Genomic DNA, 24,157 nt, shown 5'->3' with positions numbered 1-24,157 from the left:
TTTGTCACATAATATGAAAAAGTCTATACATACTAAAAGTTGGAGATACAGAATAGTTACAAAACACTGTTAGATGTCCTACGTTAGTTCTTCTTAACCTTATACTGATCGTGTAGCTACTGACAACATTTTTTATCGCTACGTGTCACTTAAACCCTGTTGTAAAGGGTAGAATAAGAGATATGCCAATTCTTCTTCACTAGGACAGCATAGTTTTAAAATCAACACGGTTAGCAATTACAAAAGAATGTCGAAGACACGAGTTTTCTTTGCCCAAATCTGACTTGATTTCGGTATAGAAAGCTACTCGCATACCACCTTTAAATACTCGGCATACCACACGGTTGAGAACCACTGCCCTAAGTCATAAAAAACAGTTTTAACAAAAACAAAACTTACCACTTTGGTTGTGGATGTGTATTTTAAGTGTCTCAACTCCCTCAACGCCAACGCGTATCCATAGCAACTTGACAACGTCACAATGATGTAGGTTATTAGCAAGCCAGAAGATGGCCACGTCATCCAACATACATGCGTGTAACTTTCATATTTATCAACTTCCTCCAAATATTTGATCATCAAAATTCTTTCGTACAATCCCACGGTGGTGCCAGTCTGCTCAGAAATCATTTCAATCTGTTTCTGTAATTCCGATTGTTTTTCTTGTTGTTGGATGTTTCTGTCTTCTGCATTTGGAATAAACAAAGGCTCCAACAAAAGCAGTGGATCATCTGGATGCTTGTACACCCCAAATGTTGAACTAGGTGGTTGGGTGGAGTTTTCAGGTGTCTCGTATGTTAGTGTAGTTTGTGATGTATTGTATGTTATATAAGTGCGGTCGAAGGGAGTGTAGGCTACGAATACATCGTTTCCAGAGGTTGAAGTCAACTCGTACGCTGAAGAAATTAGTGTAACAGCCATGGGTGCAATCAGCGCTGGAACATAAAAATTATAATAAATCTAAACCGAATCCGACTTACAAAGACAAATTGAGGCATGATAATCTTAAATTGGTGGGATTCAGATTGACAGAGAACATTGATATAGCTATAGGAGTAAAGGTTCAACAATATATATGACAAATACACTGTCGCTGCAATCTTGAAATTATACCTATTGGCAACATATTTCGTCGCGGTTTAAAAATAGTAGGCTATTATTTATGGCTTGAATTCCGAAATTTGTCTAAATTTATAAAATATTTAATATCGATTGTAGGAGAAACTAAAGATTTTTCTAAAAATTGGTTAATTTCAGTTTTAAAACGATTTGCATTCTTACTTACCAATTCCATTTACAAGCAACACAAGCTTGGACAACTTTGAGATGCTTCGGCATAATTGCTGGTTGCTTATGCTTTCGGCAATGATGCTCTGAACTTCGAATATCATCAGTGCCTTAAAATAAAGGGTTAGCTTTCGAGTGAATAACTGTAGCAAGAACAAAGCGAAGCGCTTCAAGACCAAAGTATGTGTAATTTTGCCGCTGCAGGCCACATATTTCATAAACAACCAGAACATCATTTTCAAATAAAACGTACTTTAAAATAACGAAGTGTATACACTTTGTGAATACATTCACCATTGCTAATTGCTAAGGGACACACATCTCACAGGTAAGTTTGCTTTGCCAAACAAACCCAAAACTTTGCCAAACAAATCCATAAACTTTATTCACTTCCATCTATATCTAATACAGTCTGCCCAATTCTATTAAACTTAGCACCTTACAATAACGCTTCGCCACCAAAGTCATTACCGCTTTCCTTAACTAGCTCAATCTTATTGGAACAAACAATATAAAATGCCACTGTTACAAAACAGTCATGAGAACCCAGCTTGTTGCATAAGCAGCACTGAACGCAAGTAAAAGCCTGTTAACAAAATCCCTAATGATTAGTTGCAACAGGACATTCCAGGGCAATCGACGCCATCCACCAATTGATCAACCTTTAGGGAAAGCAGCCCAAAGCAAAGGTTTCGCAAGTCAAAATACGCAATAGGCCTACAGTATATTTAAACTTGAAAACAGAATCTCCAAGCTGGTTGCTTGGTGGATGAAGACTATAATGAACCTTATGCTTCTTGACTCAATTTTTTTAAATCATAAGTCAGTATACGTGCAGAAAGCAATTACACGCAATGGCGCGATTTAGAGCTAACTAAATGGTACATCAGTAACAAACAAACTGTCGTGTACCTGCAATATGGTTCTGACCAACGGTTGATACATGGCATTGCGTTGTAAGCACGTGATTTTCAGTGTTGCCAAGGTAATGGTTGACGTCACAAAGGAAAGACACATTGCGTAGTGTGTAATTCGAAGCCAACTGGCACTTCTACGTACCTACAACGAAAAATCATTGTTCGAAATTTGTTTATTCGATAACTTTAACAAAGTTACAAATACATTTAAAGTATTTGTTTTCGTTTTATGTAAGTTGTTAAAAGCACAATAAAAGTGTTAGTCTAAAAGCAAAAAGGATAAACGTGTGAAAGCAAATGTTTAATTTAACCCTGGGAAAATTATATTACAGCGGGTTTTATACTGAATCAAGCTTGTCTCTGAAGATTTTCTGGGTGGCAAAGGTTAAGCTATAGCCTATCCGTTAGATTTGCATAACAGTACTTATAAAGTTTACCTGACGAAGCCCAAATCTTGGCGATTTCCTCCTAAACCATACTATCGACTCTGCAGCCAAAAGCGCAGTAGATCCAAAAGCACAAGCGTAGAACCAGATTGGTGCTGTTACGCTCGAGTTTTCCATCTTAACTTATAAGTTTGAAAAGTAAAACGGCTAAGGTGTGGAATCCAGTGTCTCAAGTGCTTGCTTTGGTATTTTTTCATCTATTATTTACAAGATTTGTCTACTGTTGTGGGTCCTGAGAAAGAAAAAAAGCCATGTGTAAGACAGGTGACCACTGTTCCTTAAAAACGTGCAATAAGATGCCTTAATAGTAAAATTATTCTTAGATAGCATTTTTGTCTTAACAATTTTCGAAAACTAAATCATGTTACCAAAAAAGTCATACTTCATGAAATTTAAATTGGTCAGTTAGTTTTGATTATCTAATGCCTTTTGTTCTACAATGCACAAAACAATATATTGAAATCTACCAATTTAAAATATAGCAAAAATAAATAACATGTGAACCTCACATTTTTTACCCTACAAATAAACGCACACTTTTTGTGTAAACACTTGCCTTTCCCTAATTTGCTCTTTATTTTATGCGAGTGCTAGCCTTTGCCAAGCACTTTGCTATTTAAAACACAACGAACATTCCACACAAAACAGTCAACCGCATTCACACGTACCAAATCATTCCCTAAGGATAGTCCGATGCCAAACGTTTATCTGCCAACAATACCCGATTTTTCGTTTTCAAATATCAACCCACTTTCGCTGTAGAACTAAAATCGATAAATCTTGATAACGACCTTACATTTTTTATGTCTACTGTTCGATACTATAGCACTATGTTAGGTGTAATATTATAACATACAAACACACTGATAGCAAGTATGAAATAGTCTCAGCTGAAAACTGGCGTTGAACGACTTTCTGATAAAAATAGACAGAATACCAGCAATTACATTAACTTGCTTGTGGGTGTAAATCAACTTCTTTACAAATGCATAATGTCCTGTCCTTAAAAATCAACTGATAAAACAAGACAATCATAAAACAACAGCTACATTGTCTGCTATCAGTACACCTAGAAGACAGCGAAAGCTGCCAAAATAAAAATAATGCATCTTGTTCATAATGCAACAGTCCAGAACGGCTGAAATGAACCACATATATTGTGACGTCACAGCTGATCGGTTTCAGTTTTTCACACGCATTCGCACTTTGAACATTTTTTGGAAAATTTGGATATTAGAAACAACTATGAATTTTTCTTTTTACAGAACAGCTCTAAGCCTGTGTTGAAATGCAATATACACAAGCGCCAACGGCAATTAGATTCTTACCTCTGTATAAATTATGGATGAAAGCATGCTTGTGATTTTAAGTGAAAGTTTGCTATCTTTGAACAAAAACCTCTACGGGGTTAGGTGTTGGTAAACGTTTACAATTAAGAGGTTCTGTTTCTGCAACTTTGAAAACTGAAACGGTTTCAGTGCAGACGTTTGAAACTTCTGCGAACATTTCATTGTTTTTTCTTGAATCTTTCCTAACAACAAGCAACTTAGTTAAAGTTAGGCTAGTAAGTTATTACAATCTTTCTGGGTCTATTGAAAAACTACAAAGGTAAGCCTAAACTCCTAATGCCCTCAAATTGGCAAGAAATAAAATGCTTGGTACTTGAAATTCTCCATTTTCCTATTCTTAGACAAAACCTGTCCAGTCCAACTGACAACGTATCAGGGTGGTCAAAGCTTGGGGATTTAATCCCAGGAAATATGATCCATGTGACCCTTACGCATTAAATCCGCATTTCGTAATGGATAACCGGGTATTTGTACCATATGTCGCCTGCCGGTCTCAAGCTGCCTTTGTACACATTTTAAATGGAAGACCTTAGTCTCGAAAAAGCGACAGAAAAGGGAACTGTAGTTAAATGATGAATGTTGCCTGACTAACTTGACGTGTTGTAATGGGCCTAAAATTGTTTTATAGCATGCTATTGTCCGCAATGCGTAACAATCTATATATGCTTATATCGTACAAGAAGAAATCAACGAAAATGTTAAACCGATCTCATATGTACAAATTTTATTTATTTCAAGGTTTTGCTATGGTTTAAAATCGTGTTTGCACTGACTGTTCTTTTTCATATCTATCCCTTTTCATGTTTTCAAGTGTGAAATTCAAGCTTTCTTAACGTGGAAATGATTGATAGGCGCTCCTTATCTCTGTGATCTTTTATTTTCGACAAAACATTTTCAAACTCCTATTTTTACTCTTAAAAGGGATAATGTCTATAATCCAACAGAAGATGCTTTTTAATAATACCTAAAAGCCTGCTACAGCACTAAAGCGAATGCACTAAATACAATAAAACGTGCTTATTGAAGAGGAATACATTAATAAAATCTCGTTCATGATGCTAATATCTGTTATTGAAATAAATATTTCTTCGATGCCAATCACGTACGTTTACTTTAATTTAAGCGGCGACTTGCACATTACCAAAAGATAGAAATTACTCATACATACACAGGGTTAGTCCAAACAGCGTGTCAACAAATTTTAGCTGTGAAATACAGATTGCCTGTCTAATAAACATTTTTCTGTACATAAGTCGTAATGTAGAATTTTGCTGTTTCACGCAAATAATTCTTCGTGACACTGACAAAAACTATCTGGTTCTGCAATCTGCAACTATCTACCTAACAAATAACATGCTGTGTTCTTTTACTGCGGGCTTCCTTAGTCGCAAGTGGTTGACGCTAGAAACTTTGGCTTGAGAAGAATCGATGCATTAAATTACACGCAAAAACTCGATTAGACGGAGTTGCGCACCACTTGCTGTTGTCAGATTATTGTTGACATTTTCTCGATGAAGATTGTGTGGGAATTTTGTGTTTCCTAAGCGGCTACGGTTGTCATGCTAGAACACCTTTAAAATTCCACAAACAGATACCAAAAACAGCATTTAAAACCAGTAGGTACTCCACGGTAATACATCTGCACAGTAGTAACTTTCTACGCACGAAATACATCCCAAGTCTAGAACTGTGGTGAATGCCTGTAACTTAAACATATCGTACACTTACTTAACGCAAAATTAAGATAAACCATTTTGTTACAAAAAACAAAAAAGCAGCAAAGATAAAAGAAAAACATTATGTTCAACTCCCTGAAAAACACAAACGCCTTTAGATAACAACACCTTCGTCGCTAACTCCATCAAAACAGCAAAAAATGTGAACGTCGTTTTATTTCCCTCCGGGTTTAATTTGTAGCATTAGTCAGTGGACTCAGCTCTATGGATCGTTTCTAGGAGGGCCGGACAACGCGGAAGCCCTAAATTTGCTTGGGCAAATCACACAACGATCGATATCCGCGGTAATGCTGTCCATTCATCTTGTGACCGTTATGACAGACGTTCTGGACGCGACAGGCCAATTTTACGCTTCCGAAGAAGCTTGTTAATACTGTTTCGATGCAAAAGCATGGTGATGTTAAAGGCTTCAAAAAACATTATTACGTTCATTACCATACCTCTCACATCTTCATTCTAAATACAAACGACTAAACATTTTGAGCTAAGGAGCAATTGCTTTAACTAGTAACAATACTTGGGTAAATTTGAGTCAGTCCCTTTGTATTCTGTCTAGCAATAGGGTTTCAAATTTTGTTAAAAGATACGCCAACAAACCCAAAAAAACAAGCAAAGTGCAAAGAATATTGTTTTGGTAAAACTTTTACAACTAGTTTGGTGATTTCATACTGCTAAAATTTATAATTATCAAAAAATAAGTAATTAGAGGTCAAAATATAGCTGTGTAGCGGCCTCTCTCACTACCGTTATCGTGTGCTTTCATACTACAGCGAACCGGACAGATTGCCTTCTTTCTCTGACTCTCGTCTTATGCGGCGTATTCGCTCATTGTGTTATTCTATTACGATGTACCTCGAATAAACACCTCGCTACATTTGGTGACCCCAAGCGTGCAAAAACGTGGATCACATGTACACCAATACACCATGAACTTGATGCAACTACATGTATAGATAAATGAAAATATGGCACACAACAGAATCACAACAATCAAAGTTAGACATTAGCAGAATATTTTTTTACCAATAATGCCAGCACCCACGTTTACGACCACGAGAAATTCACCAAAAAAATCAGCCAATAGACCGAAAAATCTCATAAAAACCACAAGAAATACAGTGTTCAACAGACCGTAACACGAACAGAGCGCTTGTCATGGCTCACTGCGCGCGTGCCCAATTGTTGAATGAATGTACGCGCTACGTGACGTCACAGATTATTTCCACTCGTCTTATTGTTCACTGGTCATCACATCTTGTGCTACAGAACACAATAGCACAATGCCTGGCGGTACACAAAGTAGGTTTGGCAAAGCAAGGCCCGAAAATTGTCATATGACCACTACTAGCAAACATAACTGAGTTGACTGAAAATCAGTGCAGCATTTGTAACTTAAGCTTGGACTTCCTGCTGTGGTTGTGTATAACTGTATAGGTTCTATTGTTTAGGTTGTGCGACAAAATCAGAGTTACATTGTGTGGTGTAGAAGTGACACAGTACATGTTCTGCGTTTAAAGAAACTTGAGTTGTAGTGTAGTTTTCCAGTATGGTTGTGAAAGTACATTGCCTATGAGCCTATGGCACTTGTATACATTGATATCTGCAAACTAGTGCCACAAAATGTACAGTGCTTGTCTTTAAGATTTGGTTTAGTGAAAAAGCCTTTGAACAGTGGTTACAGTCAAGTGTTTTTGCATTCTTGTGCTAAGTAGGAACCAACTGATTTACAACAAAACGGAACACACACAAATGAGGCGAAGAGGCAGTAACTGCTGTTTACAGGGGTGTTGTTTTGTGCAGCAAACGCCTGAGCAGCTTATTAGGAGTCTGATTGCAAGTGTTCACCAGAATAGTCACTTAACTAACTGTGACGTGTACCTAAACCACAAAGCCACTAAAGCGTTGTATTGTTTTAACAGTACCATCATTAATGAGTCTTTAACTATACCCCCTTTATAATTTGTTATTCTACTGTTCGTTAAACGGTGAGTTATCCTTACCAATGAGTTATCCAATTGCTTTAAGGGACAAATTTTGTTTTTATGCCAAAAATACCCATTACGTCATCACGAAATGTGTTGCATACAAATTGTGGTCTCTTAAATGAACAATTATAGATTTTCGTCAACATAACTGTGGAGTGCGCCCAAGGGCTGGTTCGGCGCTGTACCATAACTACCGCCTTGTTGTTTTGTCACAAATTAACTCGTGTTAAGGGATGTAATTTATGCACCACAGTTAATTACCAACTAGGCTAGCATTCAAAACTCGTGTCAGACGTATGTACAGTGTACGGACAACAGCTTTGTACGAATACGTTGTTTACTGTATGCAACGTTAGTAGAAATATCCTGAAGTCAAAGAAGCAACAAGTGCATATTTTTGCGAGTTAGTAGGATAAAATTTAAGTCGTAAGCTTCGATGCACGAAACGGAAAAGCCTGCTGTAGCGCCAAAGGTCATATGTAGAGCTTAACATTGACGAGGATCAAAAATATGTCTTGAATAATTCATCGAAATCAGATTTGTGTATGATGGTATATCGACGCCAGGTCAGGTTTTAAATTTTAAAATACTGGCTTAAATTGAGGTCAGTTTACATTAATTAGCTGACAAATTCAGCACACACTTAAATCAGTCTGTGTATTTCTTATTGCAAAACCTTTCGGAAATCGATTTCGCCCACATATAATGCATGAGGTCACGGTTTATTATGTCAATCGAAACTTGTTTTTTAGCCGCAGTTAATATTAAAAAACCTGTTTTAAGGAGTTGTTCGGCAAAGAATTTAACATTTTTGAGCAGTTTCCATCTTGTTGTTTACAATTTGTTGTCTGGCTTGTCGAATTTCCCCCGCCATGCATATTGATCTGCAACCTGTTTTAATACCGGCTATTAAAAACGGATTTGCCTCCTGCATTGTAAATGTAAAACAATCGATTTATTGGCCTCCCTTACATAAGGCTCGTGTAATGCTATTTTTTCTACAAATACCAGACCGCATGTACGTAAAAGGCCATCGCTTTTTCGTGTAAACAGCGATAACAGTGCTCGCAAACGAAGTGTTACACGGTTTGGTGAAGCACCCTGCGAAAATGCTGTGCTTTCGTCTTTTTAGACATACAATTGGCTTATAACATAGGAAACAGCATGCAATATTTAGTATCATGCAGTCAAATTGTAAACAATATTGAATTAGTCTGTGATACTGTTGTAATCGTATCTAAGCTCCGTGGCCGCCTAAGGCTGTTAAAACAAACAAGTTTCACAGTGCCAAAATAGTTTTTGAAAAACGAAATTCTTGATCTGACCACTGGCGGACATATTCGTTGAAATCAGATGCTTAAGTGTGTATGTTTAAAAAATGCCGGTAAATTAGATATTCCAAGTGATTATGGTTGAAACATGGCTGCGATACCTAAACAAGTCTTATACCAGATACTTAATTGTCTGTGTGCATGCCAGCTTAAACCATCAAGTAGGAAGAACGGTTTTGATCTAATCGGTTGTCTGTCGGCATTAAAGAGGAACTGGCATGCAAAATTAAAGTGCTATGTAATCGTATAAGGCTAATAATGGCAACACCTTGCAAAAACGAGTTCGAATTTGTAGGCTATCATCAAGAACAGGCTCGCCAAAATGTTTTTTCCGCAATCCTATGAGCAGCAACTGTACGTTATGTCAAATAAATTTACTGGCGACATTTTTAGTTGGTGTATAGAACATGACTCAAGAAGTTTGTGAAGGCTTGAACGTAAACAACAGTGAACTTTGTACGCTTTCAAAATACGAACAAAAGTTAGCTGCTTCTTTTTAGACTTTTTAGACAGAAGCTACTTTATACCAGGAAAAGCATAATCCAGCATAAATTATTATGTAGCATAGTAGGCTATTCTGTATAAGATAGTTTCGGTTTTGCTTGTCACACAACAAACGTGTTTTCGTTTACCTATTGTTAACCTTTATTAAGTTGCAGGATATAACACATATAGTAGGCATGTTTTGAAGCTACGAACAACGAACTGTTTAAGCTGTCAAAATGGTCAATAATTCAAGCGGTTCAACAGGTAATAGATACGGAACCAATACTTTCAATGTGTTCCCAATGTTTTTTCACAAATTCAACACTCGACAACAAAAAAGTGCATTCCCGTTCAAATAAATATTAATTTATAATAAGTGGTTTTGGTAATGATATCGGTTTGTAGTTACACATGCAACAGTTTACACATGCAACGAAACGGGAGTTGTTCGTGACCCCAGGCCTGCACCGAAACTATGACTCATCGCCATTGTTGATTGGTAAATCCCCCATGATCTGACGTGTAGTGGAATTAGACAATCCATCAGGCGCTAATAGGGGGCTGCCGATGTCTGTTGTTGTTGTTTTTGTTATTGATCGATAAAGCATCTAAATGGGTCAATTTTTCACATGCGATGTCCAGCTGCCTAAGCACTCATGATGTTTTCTGTTGAATCTCCACTGTACTGTAATGCAATGTACTACATAGTATGTAGCATATTATTAGTTACTGAACATTGGGTGAAAACAGGGAACAAAAAAAGCATAAAACATGCATGTTAAAAGCCTTTAACGGTCTTTAATAGATGACTTTTTCGACTTTGTTGTGATTTTAATTGATGTTTTTGTTTTCAGTTGCCATGACGACCACGTCGGGACCAAGCACCCTGGACAATGCAACGAACGAAGCCATACAGATCACAACTGCGTAAGTTTCATAAAGAAGTTATTTTACCGATACAAAAACTGCCTACTTGAATGGATAGGGTGCAGACAGTGTATACTGTTTCGACCAATAAGGTCTCATCAGTGCAGCTGGTGATGAGAGATCGGTCGTATTGGCTAGCGTAGCCATAGTTAAAAAAACTCATAAAAATCATTGCCAAAAACATTTTTATTTCATGATTTTTATGCAGAGTCATATTGGCAATTATTATGTTCGGTCTGGGCTGTTCCGTCGTGCTTAAGTCGGCTATCAACTACATGAAGAAACCCAAGCAATTCGCTGCAGCTTTGTTCCTACAACTTGTCATAATGCCATGTAAGTTCCTAGTTAAGTAGTTTTTGACATTACCAAACAATTTGCACTGCTTGGTTTTCTGGGAGTTAAAAATGTCTTTGGTGTCATTTTCTAAATTTCGTAAATGTTGATTTGAAAGATTAAGAATTATACGTAAGTTCTAGCCTTAGTGCTAACTTGTTCAATGCTCCAATGTATAATTACTAAATAAACACATATATGTGTGGAAACGTTTTTTCGGTACATTTTTATGTATGCATACTGTATGCGTTGTTGAAAATAACATATAATTAATGACCCTGGCGCAATCACCTGTCAATAGCGTTCCAAAGTCGCTTAAACTGCCTGCTTTTTTATCTTTTTTGACAGTTCTTGGACTTGGGCTATCTCGGGCAGTTCAAATGACGTCAGCCCAAACGGTAGGAGTGCTGATTATGGCAACCTGTCCTGGTGGAGCGTATAGCAATATTGTGGCCTACTGGTTGGATGGAGACATGGATTTAAGGTACTTGTGGCATACAAGTATTTGAATGTGTGGACTTTCGTCAAACTTATAAGCACAGTTAGGGATTGCCTTTAAGGTCCGAAGTTTTCAAGACATGGATTTTAAATGTAACCTAATCGAAAACAAAGCTTTTGATAATAATCGCATCACCTATTGTTGCAACATCTTTATGACAAAGCTTTTACGATATACAAGCAAATTGGCAAACTTCAGTTGATAAATGGGCTGATTATGTAAAGATACAAGAAAAAAGCCTTGCACTGCCTGGTAGCAGTTATTTCAAGCCTTGCACTGCCTGGTAGCAGTTTATTATTTGTTTTGGTCAAAAGTGCTGCAGAAATTCACACAGCCAACGAAATTATAACCCAGTAACGTACTGAGTCGCTGACATATCGAGTAATTCTTTGTTACCACTTTTGCTTCATCCAACTGTCTTCTCTATCTCGTAAACAGCTTCTTTCTCAACTTGGGCTTTGTATTCAAATGTTTAATGCACATCTGTATTTGATATTTAGCATTGTAATGACAACAGCATCAACCCTTCTCGCCCTGGGAACAATGCCTTTGTGGCTTTTCGTCTTTCCACTGATACTTCAGATAGACGAAAATCTACGAGTCCCATTTGACCAGCTTGGTAGGCAGGCCTTTCTTTATTTGTTTGAATAAATTAAAACGTGATTAAAGTCTTGGTATGTTTATAAAACGTGTGTGGTGTTTTATTAATTGATTTCATTTGAAGTAGGAACTGAAGATGCCAGTTTAGCGAAATACACATATTCTATGTAATTTTCTTAACTGATTCTGTTACTTAGAAAAATATTTTCCATTCTCAGCTGTGTTTTATTTTAATTTTCATTTTAGGAAATCAAAACCGCTAACAGTTGACTCATAATAAATCCATTTTATTTATGGACGTTTAAACGTTTAACAAAATTTTGTATAGTTTACTTCTTTTAATACTCAAGTAAACTTTTCACCCAGAGAAACACCAATTCGAAGAAAAGTTCCAACACTAAACCTAACCAAGCGTCTAACCACTGTCTGTATTTTATTCCAGGTTACGCCCTGCTTGGGATTGTTGTCCCCGTGCTTATTGGTTCTGTAGTCAAGTATCAATTTCCGAAAAAGTCTGAATACATCACTAAGGTAAAAAGTGACCAATTGGTTAACCTAAATCCTTGTCCACCAACCACGTATTGTTCAGTTAGGAAAAAATACACAAATAACGCCAGGAGCAGACTTTTGTGACACTTCTGTTTCTAGTTTTAAAAATACCGTGCGTTTTGTACGTCAAATTATTCTATGACATCACGCCAATCTGACGTCATCCACAACTTGATAAAAACAAAGCCAAGCTCTACCTTTTACACAGTGGTGGAATTCAAATGTTTTGCCAGCCGGTTCTTTCACAAAAGTCATTTTTCAGTCGGTTCTGTTACAAAAAGCCCATTGACAGTAACCAGTAATGCTAACCGGTTCGCTGACCTCATAAAATTTCGTGAGACGGTTCTATAGAACCGATGCGAACCGGCTGAATTCCACCACTGCTTTTACACTACCGCAATGATTGTGTGTACAATAGATCTTTTATCTTAAATTAAAAACTAAAAAAATTTGATGACATTATCTGTAGTCATCTACACCTTAATAAGAATACAGCGTAACCTCTACTTTTTTAGCAGCTATACTAGAAAATTAACTTGGATTTATTATTTATAGATTTGTTCGGTTGTGGGATCGATAGCTATTCTTGTCATGGTTGTCGTTTTTGCAATAGTCAAGAAAGTCGATTACGTGATATCTTGGCAACAAATTCTGGTAGGTTAAATAATAGTAACTTTAAATTGTAATGTTTCACACTTTTTTACCAATTTGCAAAATACTTGATAATCATTCCTGAGGAGATTGTACATTGCCAGTGCAAACTATTCAATTTTTTCACTTTGCTATCGTTTAAATTTTTGCTTCTTTAAAGTTTAAACCAATCAAAGTAGAGGTTTCCAACCGGGCCTTACCCAAGGGTTGAACATGCCTTTTAGGGTAAAGGATATGTGATGGGCAAAAGTTTTAATATGCCTTCAAAATAGTAAACCTTACTTAGTCCAAAGCAGACTTATTAGCCTAAACCCGACACTGAATTCGAAAATACAAGCCTCGAGCTTGATCTAGACTCATGTTTTAAACTGAAAAGCCCAAATTGGGCCCGGAATTTAGATTTAAGGAAGTAAAATGATTAAAATATTCACCTTAAAAATGGAAAAAAATGCATTTGAGAACCTGTGATCTAAACTGAAATGCATTAAACTGACAAAATGCTTCCAGTAAACAATTTTGATACAATGTTATTGTGCGAAAAATGCCATACAAACCTTGGTATACTGGGCCGTAATTCTGTAAATTACACAAGTATTTTTTGTTGTCAGGTGGTGCTCCTTCTCCCTAGCTTAGCCCTGGTGCTTGGTTACGTAGCAACACGCCTCCCCTGGCTGAATTTTTCGATTGAAGCACGTCGGACGGTTGCCATAGAAACGGCCATGCAGAGTTCGGCGGTGGGAACGTCTATAGTGGTTCGCTCCTTTGAGTGAGTTAATTTTTTTCAACACATTCAACAATAGTATTGCTCGAAGGGTAAAATTTGTTACCTTCCCAATAACTTTTAATAGAAGAACTTCCGGTTGTAAATAAGTTATCCCCAACTTTTCTATTTGAATAAGATTCTGATGATACTGTTTAAAACAATGGTTCTCTTAACTTTACTTGCTCTTGTACGCTATAAAAATATACAAACATGCAATTTAAGAGCATGTTTGCACATTCAGTGACAATTTGAAATAAGTTATTTGAGTAAGGTTTAAAACCATTCTGAAACGTTACGTTCCATAAATATGCCTAAACAAAAGAGCACACATACCCCTGGTTTAAATATATAGTGTCAAAAAGTTTTGTTATTCTGAAACTAAAGTTTACCCTTCGACTTTTTCGTCTTTAATCGCGATTTTTTTAAACCTTCTCAGTATTTCATCACCGGACTTTGACTCCATCTTTCTTTTCCCTGTTATGTACGCGGCAGTGCAGCTGTTTGTTTCTTTCTTCGTTGTGGTCTGTTACCTCATATGCAAGCGACGAGGCTGTCAGTGGGTTAGAACCGGCGACGACGCGGCCGATGGTGCCGATGGTGCCGATTCCGCCGAATTTAACGGCGTGGCGAACGTTGCGTACGAAAAAGACGAAGACAGAACATCGCTGAGAAAAATCACGTGACAACAAAGCGGTCACGTGATTGAATAACTCACTGTGATTGGTTATTACTGTTTAAGGCGGTATTGCATTTTCTCTGTAAAGCGGTATTAAACTATTTTAGCTCACAAATTTATTTTGACAAATGTTTTTACAATTTTCAAAAAGCCGATTTTCTTGTTTTACGGTTTTCTAATTCCGTACCATTTTTGCTAACGGTCTTCGGTGGGTATTCAAGTAAAAACACATATTTTAACTATAGTATGTAAAGGCATGATTTTTAGCTTTTAACAGAAACATATCAAGTCGTTGTTTGAAGATAAACCAGATTTTTAAAATGGCGTTATGCAAACCAGAGCAACAAAACAGGTCTTCAAACTCTTCCCAAATTACCTCTTTTTATGATAATTACACACCAGTGAATATTTGCGCATTAACTGTCTTCTGTTGGTGCGGCTTTATATGTGCTACTATTCATACGTATAACCTACAAGATTAAATGTATTCAAATTACCAGTTTTGTGACTTTCTACTATTTGCATATTGCACTTAATGTATATTTTTACCCCAAATTTGTATCCAATATTGCTTGGCGCTAAGCAGATATTTTTTCCAAACTTGTTGATTACCAGTTTCACTAAAACATAGTTGCATTGTTGGGGCCACAGAACATGTTCTAGTTTTTTATTATTTGTTTTACTTGTACAGCGCCTAGCCTTCGAATTTTTGGGGGCTACAGTACATGTTGTAGTTTTTTATTGTTTGTTTTCATTGTACAGCCCCCGCGTCCTCAACTGGTATTACTAAGTTGTTTAGTTACTAGTGTAGGCTACAAACAAACTAAGAACGGTAACTGCCTTGATGTTTTCGAATGTGTTATAAACCAAGTTTGTAGTAACTAGGTTTTGTGTGAAAAACGTTGCCACATATCCAGTCGACAAAAGTTGTAAGTTAAAATAAGCAGTTTGGAAACGTTTTAAACGGCTTTTTGTTGCAACTCGCTTGTCATAACATCAACGTAATGTGGCAAAGGACAGCTGTTAACACGACACCATAGAAGTATTGTTCTGCATGTAACTACATTGCATGTAAGCTTAAATGCCGTTTTAATCGCACTTACTACAAAGCTTGTATTTGACAAAATGGCCTTCAGCAACATTTGGGCTTCGTTCAAAGCCTTAAAAAACACAGACACCAGAATGACGTTTAATCTTGTGACATCGCGTTAAAAATGTACAAACACATTAAAAAGGAAATTGTAAGCAAGGCCTTTTACATACATATCATGAAAAGTCGAATCTGGTTTGTCGATTCAAGTACTAATGCCAAAGCAACGTAGGTAGGCTACTAGATGCATTGCAACGGTCGAAAAGTTTTCTGCAAAGGCCTTGTTTGTTTGACGGCACGAACTACACAAACACCATTAGTTTTTTAAACTGTTCTTTGCGTTTAACTAGATAGATTTCTGCAAATTGTTGCCAGTTTTTATAATACTGATCGACTAAAAATGCGCGAAACACTAAAATAAAAAAAAACTCGCCGAAACATTTATTTGAACGTGGCCGACCTGGCAATGGCCGCCAAGATGGCCAAGTAAATAATGCAACCGACTTTTATTTACAATGTTAGTGGTTCTAGTCCCGCTTCAACCTGAACAAGAAATTAAAGCGTTATTAGCCACACATAGTGGATACGTTTGTTTGGGGCAGTGGTTTTCAACCCGTGGAGCGCGAATCCCGCTGGAGTCGTTAAGGTAAGTGTTTATCAGCAATGACAAAATAAAAACAACTTATTTGATTTGAACTTTTGTGTTCCATTATGACCATTATAATACCAAGCAAATGCTTCATCACATCATTATAGTAGGTCAGTGTATTATAACGAAATACTTTGTGTATGAAACATGAACAGACCAGCTAGCTTAGACCCTTTTGTCTTTGCCCTATAAGTAAGAGTTTATTCTCGTGATTATTAAAAAAAAACATGAAAGTTTTTGAAAGGGGTTCGCAAGGTACATTTGAAAACCACTGGTTTAGGGTCGATGAAAAAAGTGACCGAGGCCTTAAATCGAAAATCAAAGTATGAAATAATCCGATTTCAAATAACACCCACAGCTGATAATAATAGACATAAACAGGCTTGTTTCGCCCATGAAGAATATAAGAAAAACAGTGGCTATAGTCCAGTCTGTACTCTCTCTATGGCAGCATTGGTAAAGCCTGTACCAATAGTGGTAATGTCCCTCATATCCAACAACATAATCCATCGCTTTCTGGACTCGTATGTTGCGTTCAAGGCATCTTTGAAACCGGCGTTTTTGCATACGAAGCGGCATGTTTTGACGCCCGTGTTTATGACTAGAAGTTGCTCTGTAGCGTCTGCTAGCGGTGAGAAGTGTCGGATTGCTTCCTGCAAAACAACCACTTTTATTGCACCGATAAACCTAATGTTGTCTGTTTTCAATACAATAATTACAAGATTATGTGCAAAAAAGCAATAGCACTTCGTTAAATGGAAGCTATATGGAAGTTTGTTTTACAAAATTTGACCTCTAACAAGCAGTCAACCGACTAATACATGTTTTCCACCCAAACCACCGTTTTTTGGTGGTTCTTTCACTTTTTGCGCCCAAGAAGTAAATTTTTGCGACTTTATGGTTGAGTGGTACGAATGGTCAAATTTTGGTCATTATAGCGCCGATCTAAAACCACAAATAACTATGGCAAAGGCCCCACTTTTTACCTTCAATCCATCGGCTGCTATTCCTCTCATCCTAAACTCAGGAGCGACTGAAATATGCCAGCCTTGCCAAAAACTTCGACCGCAGGCATCTGTTATATCCTACAAAAACCATGGGATTTAATCAGTGAATTAATGGCAGAAATTAGTGAAGGCAAAACACGGACGTACACGTTATTTACAACAAATGGGACATAAAAAAAATTCGTGTTGTTTTTGCAAGATACCACGGCATTATTTTCATCATAGTACGCCAGGCCAATTGAAGGCGTCATACCGAATCAAGCCGGTCTTCCAATCAAGCCCACATGGCAAAGCACAGTCATAGAAAAATCTAGTCTGTGGTGGGATTCGAACCCACGACAGAAGTTTTTTTCGGGACTCGCGCTCTACCAACTGACCTACACAAGCAGGTATAATGTTCAGTTCCAAGCGTATTAAGTTGGATGTAAAATCTTTACAAGTTTACAGGTAAACCCAACCAAAAATCACCTCAATGTATTTCTGAAACCATTCACTGTAGGCTTGTAACTTTGCGCAAGCGTCAGGAAACTTAGCTTCCAGTTCTGGCCCAAAACGGGGCAACGTGTTTTCCTCAGTTTCCCGAATCACTAAGCCACCGGCAAACAACGCGGTAAGTTGGCATCCCGCCGACTTCTGGAGCTCAAAACCCCGCGGAAGAGCAAGTTTCGCTGCCATAACCAAATCACTATGCTGTACATGTTTCTTGCTGTGAACGTTAAGGCAGTGACAAGGGTTTTCTTGGCGTTTTAGACACCAGAAAAACTCGGATGTCCGCTTTTGCTGTGTGTTGCGGAACTGCACGTCCAAGTAGTCATGCAGAAAGTCTCGTCTTATGCTTGGATCCGGTTCAGTGTCCTTGTAGAATTCAAGATCGCAAAGAGAATTGACAAGTAGGGAACGAACTCCCGGCCAATCGTGCTCATGAACCATGTAAACCCGAAACGAAGTGTCCATTTTTTAGCAAACTAATTTCTATATTATGTAACCTGAAGAACAACGAGGGAAAAACATTTTTAGGGTCTTTAATTATAATCGAAATAGCTACTTTCAGAAACAGCAAACTTACCAAAACAAATACCACAAGCGTAAAATGAGGTTTTACCTAATTAATTCCAAATAAATTGTCTGCCATTAATTTTCGCGACAAGAAACAGTTTATACTAAAGTCATAATGATAAGCGATTGCTATGATCAAATCCGTCTATTTCGCAGCAGTTCCTCACCAAATTAGCCGAACTTGACCAGCTCAAAGCTTGCGACTAAATCACTTTGTGTGACAAGCGTATATTAGCGTACCACAATCACTTGCAGTGAATAAATAAACAACTAAACCGAAATGCAAGTTAAGGTCCAATTAAGGTTTAGCTTATCGGTCACCACAATTGTATTACAAATGTACATACAAACGGGCGTTTTACACTAAAACACCTGACCCAAATCCACAATATCTACGAAAAAACTAAAAAAGATGTTTGTATCAGCCACAGCAATGTTGCTAGATTAAAAAATCTAAGCTTTACTTTACAAAATGGTCCAAGCCTTTCAATTTGGCATAACTCAGACCAAAAGTTTGCTCCGTTTAGCAGAATTTGACATTTATATTTCACGACACCTTTAGAGATATGATGCGACCTGAATGCAATTGTCATGTGGAGACCCATTTATATATGATTTTGCCCTTCTTTTTAATGTCACGTAACGACAATGTGTGTGGTAGAGCTACTAACACGATACGTTACGCCTGATCCAAAAGTGCTTAATTTTCAAAACGGTATATCTCAAAAAATGCTAACGGTTAGGGCTATTAGGGTTGGGGTAAGGTATAAACACTTAAAATTCAATAAAACTAACCCAAAAAAGTAGTTACTAATGTACAAAAATTTTGTAAATATTTCCCAACCCAACCCATTTATAGCCGCTAAATAAATAATTCAGCTGTTTACGCCACCTATCGAAAATTAAGCACTTTTGGATCAGGAGAAACGTATCGTGTTAGTAGCTCTACCTGTGTGTGTAGTTTGTCACGTAGTCTGTACAAATTTTAGGGAACTTAGAACCATAACGACTAAAATGCCGCAGGGTAAGAAAACAAAAATGTAACCAAAGGCGTTTTTGTTGCAAAAAAAAAAAATTTGAACTTTACAGCATACATCGTTCGTGTTTTTGATTTTCTAGGTCAGTTTTGTATTTTATATAAATCACGTTGCTTTTATAATCAATGCTCAAGTTGAAAATTTGTATACCAGGGGCCGCTAACCTAGCAAGAAGTTCGAGTATGTAGGTTATTAATCGACACAGCTATGATTTACAGAAACATAAGGTTAATTCTGTCAAACGCACAATACAGAAATAAGTCCAAAAAACTAAAATCAATTTCAGGTTTTCAGGTATAACACAATTTATTTGTTACAAATTGATTCGGCATGTTCACTATATTGCCGTTCACACAGTCTAAACTTTTTTCCAAACTACCCGTAAAGGTGCACGTTTTATACAATTTAAAACTCATGCTTAGACAGTAACTTTTGGCAACTCGAATTTACCTGGTTCAAACACACCATGTCTCGATGTACTATCATTTGAATGCCCATACCTTTGCAAGCCTTGTGCAAAATTGGCTATAACTCGGGGCCAAGCTAGCAAACGAAAAGCTCCTTAACTGACATATCCCAATCAGGTTTCCTAGCTAACTCTGACGGTCAGCATCAGCCTTCAAATTAATATCTGTCAAAATATGGCGGTTTCCTTTCCTTGGTTACTACATCTCTATTAAAATGTGTTTAAGGGCCGAGTCAGGTTATATAAGTCCGTCGTACATAAACAAACCACTAACAACTTTGCTTATGTTCAAAATGTGATGGTGACTAACTGTCTGTTCTGACAGGTGTATTAATGGTCGAAGAAGATTGACAGGTCCACTAGGACTGTATCTTGCTCATTATGCTAATGTTTTTATGCTAATGTTTTTAGCTTGGGCTATATGCATCAAGGTGGGTTAAACGTCTTAAAGACTAAGCGTAATTTGACTTAAAGTTTATTATGTAAGCGTTTGTTCATGTGGCAAGTGATGGCAAAAAGACAACAAAATCAATGTGAATTGTCTAAGATTTTGTCAAGACAGCATCATCTTTTCGTCGAAAAACAACAGATCTGCTTCTGATTTAAAGTAGGATTCTTTTCTAATTCCGTAAAGCCTTACGTCAAAACAAAAATACGACTCTAAATCGAAACAAACTTTGCTGTAATGACTCTAGACGTCATTCAGTTCTAGCTTCAACATACTGGGTAAACTACCACCTAATTTGGTGTCTTAAACATGTTTGCTGACACTTACAATACTGCTCCTTTTTTCTGAGAAATAGTGAAGTCTTAGTATATTTATAAAAAATGCGATACAATTTGCATTACAATAGTGCTGCTTTTTACGGATGTTTAAAAGTAAATATGTGCCCAGCAGGAGGAAACGTATTTCGTTTCTCTGACAAAATGAATCGATTGACGGAAAACCGCAAAGTCTGTCAAAAGCATATGGGTGAAACGCACCACAGAAAAATCAACACTTGTATTAAACGCATATATGCACATTTAAAAAATCCCTAATCCTAATCCCTAACTACCTAGAATACATACATATTCAGTTGCCAAAAAAGATTTTTCCTCAACTACCTAGATTGGGAGGAAAGGCGAAAAAAACTTTGGTAAAGCCTTATTTTGCAACCGAATATATCGAACATTCTGCTGCAATCACCTGCAAAGCTCATTGCAATAACAAACTAACAAAGTATGTATGTTCTTATCAAAACCACATTATGCGGATTTTTAAAGCCATTCTACCTAATATAAATAAACTCATTGTATTGCAAAGCCACAATGGCACATTGATTAACATGTGGTTTAGCTCAAATCGCTGGTAACACGAGCAACTGCGGGTTGGTGATTAAATTTGATTTATTTTGCGGTGAAACGCTGGTACAACCTGGTATCCGGCCTAACATCTGTCGTAGTGGTCGATTTTAAAACCCAGACTCGTTTAAACGGGCCTGCATAGTGTTCTATATATTTAGTACATGATGCGTTTTTTTTTTGCCACATAGGATAATGTAGATTCTACATTGTAGAACATTGCATTGGATTTTATTGCCTTGGCGAATAAACCAATCATTGCTGATCACAAATTTTGTAGGATGGGCGTAGACCACATTTGTTGCTATTACTAAGGAATTAATGTCAAAGTACATTACTTCGCATAAGCGTAAATGACTAATTTTTACAAAATGGCATTTAAAAGACTGTATAGAAATCGTATTTGAGGTATATTTAGCATTTGTTGATTTAAGTCTGCAAACGTTGCGCTCAAATCAAATGGTTACCGGAAGGTTTCTACCACATGTTACGTTGTTAAAACCAAGAGTTTAAAATACCATAGCTAAGTTAGAGTTATGACGTATGCAGTGCATAAGTATGACGTCACTAAAATTTAGTAAGATTACAACTTTTCAAATTTTCCTTTTTTGCAAAAAATATCCACTTATGACTCTAAAGGGTAAAAGGGTTTGTGATCTGTAACATTTCACAACCGGCCACAACTTTAGCCAGAAGTTTTATCTTTTTTATCTTCATTCTTCATCAAAGCGCCAGTTGCTACTTCCGCGTCATCCAATATCACGTCGTTGCTCTCATCTTCTGGAACAAAAACTTTCACCCCAAACTTTTTCAACACCAGATAGGTGATAACCACTATCACCGATGTACCGAGTTGCAGAATTCCATAAAAAAACGGCAAACTTGCCATAGTCACTAGCACGTCACTTGGACTGTTCCTAATGTAACAAAAAGTTACCAATCGGTTGGTTGAATATATAATATATAAGTTATTTTTCTTGACCAACTTTTAGTAACGTACAATCTATATTTTGAAACTTACTGGTATGAAAGTAATATTATGTTGAATGCGACTGGCACGCTTTGAAATACGATTTCTATGGCCACTGTTCGTCGTTCCGGTACAGTGAATTTGAGGAACGGAATGCGAGTGACGCTGTAACCCGTAGCAACGGCACATACTTCTAACAAAGCAACGGCCTGTAATCAATAAATAAAGCCATAATTTTAGTTTTGATACCACGAAAATTAAAACTGCATTTTTAAACTTGATTTAATGTGTTGTGACGTCATTTATAACAACGTAACCTCTTTTTAGACCAACAACGTTTGCTGAAAAGTGTAATTGGAAAGCACATACCCCAATTGCAGTAGCGGGGTTAGCACCGTATGTCGCCATGGCTGTTGTCGTTGCTACTGCTCCCAACACAACAATAGATCCAAGTATGGTGAAAATCTGCATTAGGAGTTTGAGAATTTGTGTTCAAATAACTTGATTCTCAGTCCTATGTCCAAACAGGTTGGATACATAGGGTAAATTGTCGTTAAAATATCGAAATAGGAATATATATTATTAAAAAACACCACGATGAGCGATTGATTTGTTTACAATGCTGAGTGTTTGAATCCTGTCTCGGTCACTTGTGTTTTTATTACCATCCTTTATTGCATCGAAGGAGACCCGCTTGTATGCAATTGCATATATTTACCGTTTTGCGAAAGAAAATATAAAGACGTCAATCGGTCGAAGTGCGATTAGTAGTACGAAATCAAGTTGAAAACTCCAAAATATAAACGTTTTTTTTCATCACCTTTGTTAAAATCTTGCTCTTTGAAGGAAAAAAACGTTGAACAAGCATTCCGATTAGCACCGGAATAATAGCTGTAGCAAGGCCAGCACCTTTATGAACACATTTTATTTACAATAAGCAAAAACATTCGATACTTGTTTTTTTGTTAATTTTTGTTGACAAATTACCTTACGCCCAAAATGTGTATAAGTATCCAACGGCACATCAGTCTGTTTGGTCGAAAAAGTGTGTACCGTCTGCAGCTTATTATTTAATGGTGTGATGCTTTTACATAGGTACTGTGGCACTGAGCACACATCATTTTTGGCATTATGAGACAGTTTTTTAGTTGTTCATGCCAAGTTGCGACATCAAAATAGGTAAGACATAGCTTTATTATTCTGTTACTCTCAATAAACTGGAGTGCCGTTGGATGGCTACTAGTTGAATCTCTTGTCACCAGCCTCACCGATGAAACTATATAGGTCGAAACAGCGTGTACTGTCTGCAGCTAAAACATGGCTTTCACTTACGTTGCTTTTTTTTCAAATCATATCTGTGTAAATTGTTTTAATTCATATATGTACAGTTAATTTCCACCCACACGTTGTACAGTAAGGTTTGTAATTTTTGTTTTAAACTCGTAGGACTATTTTAACATCATATCTTTACCAAGCAAGTCAAAGGGCACACGTAGATTATCTTCTAAATGCAGAATCGCCGAAAATGTATAAAGCCACAGTGGTAGAGCTCCCATCGCCAACAAGGTTGAAACAGTCGTCATTATAATGCTGTAAATAATTGAGTTATGTACATTATGCTTAAAAGCTCAATAATCTTGTGGAACATCAGCGAATTTTATGATGCCACAGTAAAGTGAACTCTTATTCCGCAGAATACTGGGTAAAAACACTAGAAAAAGTAATAGCAAAGTTATAACAAACAAGTAACTTATTTACAATTGTCGAAAGCTTTCCAACTATATTCTGAGGCGATTTTATAGCAACACTGTTTTCTTTGCTGTCAATATTAATTGATCACTGATCATGGCAAGAGCATTTGCCAGAAAAGTTTGAATAACGTCGTTTTTACGTCTAATCGGACCGTTATATTAGTAATTAGACTTGTAAACAAACGCGTGTATAGGGTTTCAAAACATTAATAGACAAACAGTAAAAATATTGAACACATGCACCACATTGCA

At 36.9% G+C, this 24,157-nt stretch overlaps 4 protein-coding genes across 8 annotated transcripts in view; 1 reads left to right on the top strand and 3 right to left on the bottom strand.

Annotated features, from left to right (window-relative positions):
• The window catches only part of LOC145228557 (uncharacterized), a 32,388-nt gene extending 29,510 nt beyond the window's left edge, over positions 1-2,878 (bottom strand). The window contains exons 1-4 of one of the 5 annotated variants that reach the window (XM_080093636.1): positions 2,642-2,878; positions 2,200-2,346; positions 1,286-1,397; positions 400-935 (exon numbers count right to left, since the gene is read on the bottom strand). In XM_080093636.1, coding sequence (XP_079949762.1) covers positions 400-935; positions 1,286-1,397; positions 2,200-2,346; positions 2,642-2,767 — 921 coding nt within the window. In that variant the 5' untranslated portion in view covers positions 2,768-2,878. Of the gene's footprint in view, positions 1-399; positions 936-1,285; positions 1,398-1,540; positions 1,672-1,725; positions 1,831-2,199; positions 2,347-2,641 lie in introns of those variants that run through there. The other 4 variants (XM_080093641.1, XM_080093637.1, XM_080093639.1 and 1 more) reach the window with 4 other exon arrangements.
• A 5,640-nt stretch (positions 2,879-8,518) lies between these two features.
• LOC145229967 (ileal sodium/bile acid cotransporter-like) lies at positions 8,519-15,416 on the top strand. The gene is made up of 9 exons (XM_080095315.1): positions 8,519-9,801; positions 10,392-10,464; positions 10,673-10,797; positions 11,146-11,281; positions 11,797-11,915; positions 12,339-12,427; positions 13,001-13,099; positions 13,705-13,862; positions 14,296-15,416. The coding sequence occupies exons 1-9, from the start codon at positions 9,774-9,776 to the stop codon at positions 14,540-14,542; spliced, it is 1,074 nt and encodes a 357-aa protein (XP_079951441.1). The 5' UTR covers positions 8,519-9,773; the 3' UTR covers positions 14,543-15,416.
• Positions 15,417-15,627: 211 nt separating this feature from the next.
• Positions 15,628-18,252, bottom strand: LOC145229968 (uncharacterized). The gene is made up of 3 exons (XM_080095316.1): positions 17,750-18,252; positions 17,261-17,359; positions 15,628-16,927 (listed from the first exon to the last, which is right to left on the bottom strand). The coding sequence occupies exons 1-3, from the start codon at positions 18,233-18,235 to the stop codon at positions 16,694-16,696; spliced, it is 819 nt and encodes a 272-aa protein (XP_079951442.1). The 5' UTR covers positions 18,236-18,252; the 3' UTR covers positions 15,628-16,693.
• Positions 18,253-21,869: 3,617 nt separating this feature from the next.
• LOC145229646 (uncharacterized) lies at positions 21,870-22,625 on the bottom strand. The gene is made up of 3 exons (XM_080094982.1): positions 22,524-22,625; positions 22,206-22,363; positions 21,870-22,101 (listed from the first exon to the last, which is right to left on the bottom strand). Exons 1-3 carry the CDS (start codon positions 22,623-22,625, stop codon positions 21,870-21,872), a joined length of 492 nt encoding a protein of 163 aa, XP_079951108.1.
• Positions 22,626-24,157: the final 1,532 nt, after the last annotated feature.

This window comes from Phallusia mammillata, chromosome 5, assembly GCF_965637545.1.
Source record: "Phallusia mammillata chromosome 5, kaPhaMamm4.hap1.1, whole genome shotgun sequence".
Taxonomy (NCBI): Eukaryota; Metazoa; Chordata; class Ascidiacea; order Phlebobranchia; family Ascidiidae; genus Phallusia; species Phallusia mammillata.
This window is presented reverse-complemented; position numbering and strand designations above follow the sequence as displayed.